Source organism: Gracilinanus agilis, unplaced genomic scaffold, assembly GCF_016433145.1.
Source record: "Gracilinanus agilis isolate LMUSP501 unplaced genomic scaffold, AgileGrace unplaced_scaffold33709, whole genome shotgun sequence".
NCBI lineage: Eukaryota > Metazoa > Chordata > Mammalia > Didelphimorphia > Didelphidae > Gracilinanus > Gracilinanus agilis.
Genome location: NW_025366589.1, coordinates 1 through 9233, shown reverse-complemented (window position 1 = coordinate 9233; position 9233 = coordinate 1). Strand labels below are relative to the sequence as shown.

Genomic DNA, 9233 nt, shown 5'->3' with positions numbered 1-9233 from the left:
GATGGAAAACAGCAGAGCCCTGAGCTTGGCCTTTTTCCCACCTGGCTGGAAGAAAGTACCTGTGCCCTGCACATCCTTCTTGGATACACTGACTTCATAGTGAAAATCCTGAAGAGGATCCATTTTCTCCCAGATCTTCTCTGTGGGGTTTTCTGTTAACCAGCTTCTCTGCTGAGCAAATAAGCACCTTTTGCTACCTACCTCCCCTACCTACCTCCCTCTTAAAGGCTATTTTGAGACAAGTGCTTTTTAAGTTGAAAAATATTAGAGATACCAAATGTTTTTATTACTGCTCCGCTAGGAAATTCTTGTCTCCCAAGTCACCCCTGCTGCCCCAAACCGGCTGTAAACACGCGCTCGCACACACATACATCCACACTAAAAGTTAAACACAGAATGGTATACACCAAGCACAAAACCATTGCTCAAGAGGAAGAAGAGTCATGGGATGAGGATGAGAGCCTAGTAGAGTGGAATGAATATAGAGTTAAGAGCTTCATTCTTTGCTTCTCAGGGTGGGAGTGGAGGAGCAGCTCTTCAGAGAAAGTCACGTGGGAGCTACCTGGAGGCCCGTTCTAGGAAGGAGAGGAGAGCCAGGCAATTCAGAAAGTGTGGTCAGCTGCCCCTGCCCCTCCCCAGCTCCCAGAGAAAGAAAGAACACGGGAGGAGCGTTAGGAAGAAGCAGCAGGGGCGGGAGGCAGATAAAAAGGCATGCTGGAAAAACTACACAGAAGCAAAGCTTCAGACTAGGCTGCTTTCCTCTCCAGCAGACAGGCATTCCTCAGCAACAGATGAGCCACACGTGGGCGAGAGGCAGAGGTGGGCCCAGAAGGACAAGCAGGATGTGGGGAGGCCTCTGGCTCATGGGAGACCAAAGGCTCCTCTGGTGGTGAAGGAGACTCTGATCTTGGCCATGGAGGCATGAGCCCAATGTGCTGGGCCCACGCAGAAATGCAGAGATGAATATGGAAAACTCTAGACGGGCCGGGATGACAGGGGGCAGCTTCAGGCAGACGGCCTCCTTTTTTTTTAAATCCTGTTCCAACGTAGGGCCGGATTCCCGAGAGCAGGTTCCTTTCCCTTGGACATCCCCCCCACCCCTTCCCAAATTCTCAGCAAGGTGTTCGGCAGCTGTGAGGAATTGCCCGAGGGAACCTAGCCCTGGGGTACCCCAGTCCTCTCCTGCCAACCCAGAGACCACCTCACCTACTCCCTTGGTCTCAGAACTAGGCTTCCTCGGTACCGTCTAATGCATCTTCCTGCAGGGAAAGGGAACAGAATTGGTCAAGGGTTTTGCTGGGAATCACTTCACCATGCCACAGCCCAAGACCCATCCTGAAGACACTGAACTGGGGCTGAGTTCCAGCACACGTGATTTTTAGTTCAAGATCTGTTGGAGCACGTCACTCCCTCCCTCCTCAGAGCCCCTCCTCCCACCCCCCATCTCAGCTGGGTTCAGGTACATTGACTTTTCCCCAAGGAACAGGCTACCTCACAGACTGCTTCATGACATCTATGAGCTCACAGAAGCGTATGTGGCTGCCCAAACCGCTAGAGCAGAGGCCCAGAGAAACCCGTGTTTCGTGCTGGCCACCTGCCCGCTGACATTTTGCTCAAGAATGGGCCTGGCCAGTCTGTGCTGGGTGCCTTCTTTTCAAAAGACATAAACACGGATGTGGCTCAGCTCTGTCTCAAGTTCCTGAGCGTCCCCCCATGCCCATCCGTCACAGAGTCGTGCCTCAGTGAGAATCCACCCGGACAACCACTTCTAGCGTCTGGGCCAAGTGGGCCCTTCTTCATGGACAAGGCACCAGGCTGCATCATTCGGACTTTTAATACAGCGCCAGGCTCTGCTCATGTGCGCGTCTTCGGAAGTAATATGGGATCAGTAATACGTGGTGGAGAAGGGCAGGGCGTTTAGCCTCAGACAGACCCCTCCAGGAGACACTCCCCTTTATGACGGGATTTTAAACAACCGCCAGTGCTTATGGGAGCAGATGGATACCCAGGGGCTTTAAAATTGCCTTCTTAAACCACCCTTCTATGGCAGGAGTAAATAAGCCTGGCCCTTTGAGGGGGACATGGTGGAGACTTACAAAATAGATGTCTGGGACAGGTGCATCTTCTTCATCTGAGGCCTGGCTGGCTGGCTCTGAGGCCTGGCTGGTGGTTTCCACTTCCACGGTGGCCGGGGGTGTGACCATAATGCAGGCGGAAGAAGCCTCTTCCCTGTATACAGGGGGTGGGAAATATGACTGGCAGAACAGGGGATGGGCAGAAAAGGGATGCACTGCCTAAGGGGGGAGAATAAGCTGACCCAGGAATACTGGCCTGAAAAGGAACACGGGAGGCCATCTCTCCCTGCCCTTTCGACCTTTGCTCCTATTGCTCCCCATATCTGTGCCCCCATTTATGATAGTACCACCTCTTGCACAAAATTCTCATCCAGCTCTCTTCTCTGAACCCCTATTGGGCTTAGTCTACCTTACACAAATGAGCAAATCTTTCACTTATAATCTAATTGTTTCCATATATAAGTCTCATCTCTTCAAGTAGACAGTAACTCTCTGAGGGCAGGGAGTATCTTATGTTTCTTTGATAACCCCAGTGCCTAGTGTCATGCTAAGCATACATGAGGCACTCAGGAGATGGGCTGGAGTAGAGTGAGAGGTACATGGAATCAGAAAACCTGGGTTTCAGGACCCAGTTCTGTCACTTACTACTAACTGTGTGCCTCTGAGTATGTCACTGCCCCTCTGGGCCTCGGTTTTCTCATCTGTAAAATAGGGATAATAATACTCACATATCTTCAAAGGCTCAGTGTGAGGGAAAAATGAGAATGTGTGTACTACTAGAATGTGCAAGATGAATCTGAGTTATTATTAACAACATACAGTTGTTGATCAATTGGTTCTTAAGCTCGAAATTTGTTTTACCTTTTTCATTATGCAGTAAGTGGCATAAAGCTTTGATAATCAAAACCTTTAAGAAAAAAAAACACATCCTGAAATTGGACAATGAAGGCCATTAAGTTAAAGCAGTGGTTCTCAAACTTTTTGATCTCAGGGCTCCTTTATGCTTTTAAAAATTATTATGGACCCCAAAGAGCTTTCATTTAAATGGGTTATATTTTTATTTATCATTAGAAATTAAAGCTTATACATTTTAGAAAATACTTAAAATAGTAAACAATAAACCCATTCATTACATTTATATGACATTTTAAAATTAAAAATAACTCTTAAAAACCCTCAAAATTAAAAAAAGTGAAGTCTACATTGTAATTTTGTATATTTTTGGCAAATCTCTTTAATATCTGACTTAAGAGTAGATAGCTAGATTCTCATACCTGCTTCTGCATTTGATCTATTGTGAGATATTGCTCTAAGGTTGAAGTATATGAAGAAAAGATAATAGGTAAATAATGTCTTTGTGTAATGATGAAAATAGTTTTAGATGCTTGTGGGCTCCTGGAGTCTCAGAAATTCCCCAACGGATCTGCAGAGCACATTTAAGAACCATTCAGCTACTGGTTGCCAATTGGTTTACAAAGTACTTTTCTCACATCAGAGTTATGAGATAGGTGGGGTGAATATTTTACAGATGTGAAAACAGAGGCCCAGAGAGATGAATTGGCATGTTTATGATCATGATCATATGGCTGGTAACCAAGCCAAGACTTGAATCCAGGTCTTCTGATTTCAAGCCTGACTCTGTCCACTATACTATACAGCCTTTTTTCTGATATAATGCCTAAGTAAGAATAGAGTTAGAGAACAGCTAGGTTCTCTGACTTCAGACTCTTACTGGCTGTGTGACCCTGGACAAGTCACTTAACCCTGTTTGCCTTAGTTTCCTCATCTGTAAAGTAAGCTGGAGAAGGAAATGGCAAACCATTCCAGTATCTTTTCCAAGAAAATTCCAAATGGGGTGATGAACAGTCAATAGACACAACTGAAAAATGACTAAACAACAAATGAATAGTTAGTCTATAATCTTTTTTAATTCAACCCGGGTTATCCTGAAGGATAACTTTAGTTGTTGGTCAAAAAGCTAACAACACTGAAGTAGGGAATAATAGTTTGCTCCATCTTTGAAAAAAACTCTCTGGATGCTGAATCCTTTGGGACCTATACCTCTCTCACTTGAGGGAAGATCCTGTCTGGGATGTAGTCATAGAGAACAGGATTGGGAAGGTCCTTGGTACCCACAGCTGCTACAGACTAATACCAGGCATGTTTCTAGGGGTAGGGACAAAGGTTTCCTACCACTGTCCTTGGGACTGCAGAGCTGCTGGTTTTCTGCCAGATCCCTGTTAGTAACTCAACATTTACCCTTTTGCTTCTTCTTTGGGAGTCGTGATATCAGCGCTACATTTGGGTTCAACTTCAACGGTGATCTGCTGGAGATCTTCTTCCACGTGGACCTCATCATGGGATCTAGAAGGCCAGGAGACTGAATCTTCAGGTTTTCTCCCAAGAAGTGCCCATAAACGAAACTTGGTGAAGGGGATCTATCGTTTTTCCTCTAGGGACACTCTCTCTATGGGCCACTCCCCCTACATTTCAGGGTTCCAAAGCTCTTCAGAGCCCTTTGTGGATAGTAGCTGGCTACTCCATAATAGAAATGAAAAGCCTTTCAGTCCAACTTATGAAGGAATTTGCCTTGAGGTGACAGTGCATGTGCCTGAATGGGCTCCAGAGGTTCTCTCAAAAGGAAGGATGTCTTAGAATAACAATTTGGTTGAACCACAGTCACTACAAGAGCCCTAGCCTGAATTTCATAATGCAGAAAACAAAGATCTAGTTCTTGAAGAGAGAGCATTAGGACCTAAGTCATTGTTCATCCAAAAGACTAGACTGGAACTAGAAAAAATAAGAAAGCTGCTGAGGGAAGTTATATGAGAACAAATGAAACAGATTAGGGTTCTTTAGGGTGGAAAGATAAAGGCTGAAGGACGTGCCTGGAAATCTATAAAATCATGAACAGTGTGAGATGAACAATCTCCAAATGGGAGGTGTTCTGTGGAGTATTTGTACAGATATAAGGCAGTGCTGCTCAGTGGAGAGAGACAGGAAAAGGGAGCATTGGTCTGGCTCATTAATTGTGTGGCATCAGGCAAGACCTTTCTGGGTCTTATTTTACTATGTATAAAATGGGATAATATAAACTTGCCCCTTTTCTCCCTCACAGGAACTTACTGTGAAGGTGAGATGGAAAACACTTGGAATAGCTATATTTGCTATACAATTGTAAGGAGATTTGTCTGAACACTGTGATGTGGGCATACAGAGAACTCAATAACTAACTGCGATGTTAAAAAGACATGCACCGCAAGGACACTCAGAGCACCTAAATATAAAAGGATAGATGGCACAGTCCTATAAGGAACATGTCAGTAATGGCAAAACTCAGGATGAACTGAAGCTGGAAAAAAAGCTAAGAATGGCCAAAGAATTAGACTTTTTGTTTCTTAAGTTCTGCTGGGTAATTAGGGTGTTAACTAGGAGTACAAAGAAGGGAGAGCTATTCAATCCTTGCTTCAATTTTTTCCTGCAAAGAATGATCTTTGGTCTGGAAATGAAAGAATGAATAGAACTCATGGGAATTTAATACTCAAGATGAGTAAGAAGATAAGAAGATAGCACCCACTTGTCCTGTCTAAATTCAAGACAGATACAGTCAACTGTGCTCAGGAATTGAAATAATTAGCAAATGAGACAGATTACTGAGTTTCTGACAGTCATCTTTGAAAAGATATGTAGGATGGGAGAAGGGCAAATATTTCAACTTTTGAAAAAGGGAAAAAAATGGAGACAGCAAATTATAGGTCAATGAGCTTGACTGATTCTTGGGAAAATTCTAAAATACATTATTAAAGAAATGATTATTGAACATGTTGAAAATAAAACAGGTATCAAAAGAAGCTTCACTCTGTCAGGTCATACCAAGTCAACTGAATCTCCTTTTCTGATAGCATAACTAAAACTGGTATAATTTGCCTAAATTTTAGCAAAATATTTGATACAAGTCTCTTGTATTATTCTTGTAGAAAATATAGAGATGTGAACTAGATGATAGATAGAAGGATTTGGAACTTGCTGAATGGTGGAGCCAAAAGAATAGCCAATAATGAATTGTTAATTTGGAAGGTCATCCCTGGAGGTCTCCAGGAATCTGACCTTGCACTGATGAACATTTTTATCACTTACTATATAGATCCATACTTATCAAATTTGCAGAGAATAACAAACTGGTGGGGGATAACTAAAATAGTAGAAGACAAAGGCAGGCTTTGAAGAGACCCTGAAAATCTGAACACTGGACTAAATCAAGGACTCAGGTGAAATTTAATAGGTAAAAATGTAAAAGCCTTATACTTGGATTCAAAATGTTAACTAACCAAATATAAGATAAGGATGATTAGACAATAGTTAACATGAAAAAGAACTAGGAATTTTGGTGAGTTAACAAGTTTGTCATGGATTCATAATATAATTCATAAACAGCATAATATGGAAGCCAAGAAAGCTAATGTGATATTGAGTTATATTAAATAGAAGTCAAACACCCACGAATGATGAGGTATCAGTCCCACTGTATGTTCTCCCATCAGACTGTAGAAGAAATACTGTGTTCAGTTCTGGATGCCGTATTTTAGGAAGGACACTTCCTAAATTGATAATCTGGAAAGTGTCCAGAGAAGGGCATTAAGGATAGCTAATACTTCTCAAGTACATGGATTATGTGAAGAAAATGGGAATGATTAGTTGAAGAAGAGCGGACTTACAGGGAAACAAGAGCTCTCCTCAAGTATTTGAGGGATAATCACTTGGGAGAGGGATTAGCCTTGTTTTATTTAGTTCTAATGGGCAGAACTGGAAGCAATGAATACAAGTTGTAAAGAAGAGAAATTTTGTTTGATGACAGGAAACACATCCTAACAACCAGAGTTATCTAGCAGTATAATGGACTGCATCCACTGAGGTAGTCTCCATTGAGGTAGAAGTTTCCCTTTCATTGAAGGTCTTTAAGTAAGGGCTGAAGGACCACTTGCTGAGAGTGTTGAAGAAAGTATTTCTGTTTAGGTATAAGTTGGACTAAATGGCCACAGAGGTCCCTGCCAGCAGGGAAATTCTGTGATTCTAAGGCCCGCTTGCCACCTCCCAATCTGAGAACCTGAGGCAGACAAAATGACCAAAACTGCTTTGAACCATTTCCAAACCTTATGAAGAAGTTGACATTTGAACCCCAATGACCAAGGTATCTGTTAAAATAGCGACCAGGGATCTTACCGTGTATCATGTCCAGAGGAGTGTGTGCGGCGCCTGTGAAGAGAGATTCACGAATCCATTTATCTGGCCCACGAGTTTCCCAGTTTCCCACCCTAGCTGCCAGGGGGTAAGTGCTTGTTTGCCACCCAGAAAAAAGGTTCATTAAATGATTTGGATGCTCTGGATTTGACTAAATGGGCGAGTAGGAAGGATTCTCCATGCTCCATATTCAGAAGCTTTTGTAATAGCCAGCCTTCTTCCAGGCTAGTTAGATAAGCTGCAATTACCTGTATCGAGGATGCTCAGAGGCCTCAGAGGGAGATCGCTCAGGGATGGAGAGGGATGTAGACGACAAGGTTGTAGCTATGGAAGCTGTAGTTGCTTCTTCAAATGATGGTGGAGTACAGGGCAGTAGGTCAGGTCTGCCTGCAGGGACCATAGCCAGACAAAAGAAGAAGAAATGGAAATGTGTATCCAACAAAGAAGATTCACGGTAACTTTATTTTCTCTTTTAAGGTATCACTAAAGTTGTTGAGTCAAGAATGCATTTCCAAAATTTGTTAATGGTTCTTTCCTCCCCATAGCACCCCATAAACATACATAGACACATACTTCAATGGCCTACAGGAGAAAAAAAACCCATCAACTTCTCAGGCTGTCATTCAAGGCTTTTTATTTTTTTTTAAACATTTATTAATAATCATTTTTAACATGGTTACATGATTCATGCTCCTACTTTCCCCTTCACCCCCTGCACTCCCCCCACCCATGGCCGACGCACATTTCCACTGGTTTTGTCATGTGTCCTTGATCAAGATCAATTTCCAAATTGTTGGTAGTTGCATTGGTGTGGTAATTTCAAGTCCACATCCTCAATCATGTCCACCCCGACCCATACTTTCAAGCAGTTGCTTTTCTTATGTGTTTCCTCTTCTGCAGTCCTTCCTCTGAATGTGGGTAGTTTTCTTTACCATAAATCCCTCAGAGCTGTCCTGGGTCATTGCATTGTTGCTGGTACAGAAGTCCATTACATTCTCTTTTACCACAGTATATCAGTCTCTGTGTACAATGTTCTTCTGGCTCTGCTCCTTTCGCTCTGCATCAGTTCCCGGAGGTCTCTCCAGTTCGCCTGGAACTTCTCCAGTTTGTTATTCCTTTTAGCACAATAATATTCCATCACCCGCATATACCACAGTTTGTTCAGCCATTCTCCAATTGAAGGACATCCCCTCCTTTTCCAGTTTGTTGCCACCACAAAAAGCGCAGCTATAAATATTTTCGTACAAGTCTGTTTATCTATGATCTCTTTGGGGTACAAACCCAGCAATGGTATGGCTGGATCAAAGGGCAGGCATTCTTTTATAGCCCCTTGAGCATGATTCCAAATTGCCAGCCAGAATGGCTGGATCAGTCACAACTCCACCAGCAATGCATTAATGTCCCAATTTTGCCACATCCCCTCCAACATTCATTACTCTCCCCTTCTTTCATTTTAGCCAATCTGCTGGGTGTGAGGTGATACCTCAGAGTTGTTTTGATTTGCATTTCTCTAATTATTAGAGATTTGGAACACTTTCTCATGTACTTATTGATACTTTTGATTTCTTTACCTGAAAATTGCCTATTCATGTCTCTTGCCCATTTATCAATTGGGGAATGGCTTGATTTTTTATACAATTGCTTTAACTCCTTGTATATTTGAGTAATTAGACCCCTGTCAGAGTTTTTCGTTATAAAGATTTTTTCCCAATTTGTTGTTTCCCTCCTGATTTTGGCTACATTGTTTTTGTTTGTACAAAAACTTTTTAGTTTAATATAATCAAAACCATTTAATTTACATTTTGTAATTTTCTCTAACTCTTGCTTGGTTTTAAAGTCTTTCCTTTCCCAGAGATCTGACAAGTATACTATTCTGTGTTCACTTAACTTATTTATAGTTTCCCTCTTTATATTCAAGTC

At 42.5% G+C, this 9233-nt stretch overlaps 1 protein-coding gene across 1 annotated transcript; it reads right to left on the bottom strand.

Moving 5' to 3' along the window:
- Nucleotides 1-1206: 1206 nt before the first annotated feature.
- On the bottom strand, nt 1207-7922 carry LOC123254838 (phosphatidylinositol 4-phosphate 5-kinase type-1 gamma-like). The gene is made up of 5 exons (XM_044683755.1): nt 7562-7922; nt 7296-7328; nt 4335-4439; nt 2097-2229; nt 1207-1259 (listed from the first exon to the last, which is right to left on the bottom strand). Exons 1-5 carry the CDS (start codon nt 7711-7713, stop codon nt 1227-1229), a joined length of 456 nt encoding a protein of 151 aa, XP_044539690.1. The 5' UTR covers nt 7714-7922; the 3' UTR covers nt 1207-1226.
- Between the last annotated feature and the right edge of the window lie 1311 nt (nt 7923-9233).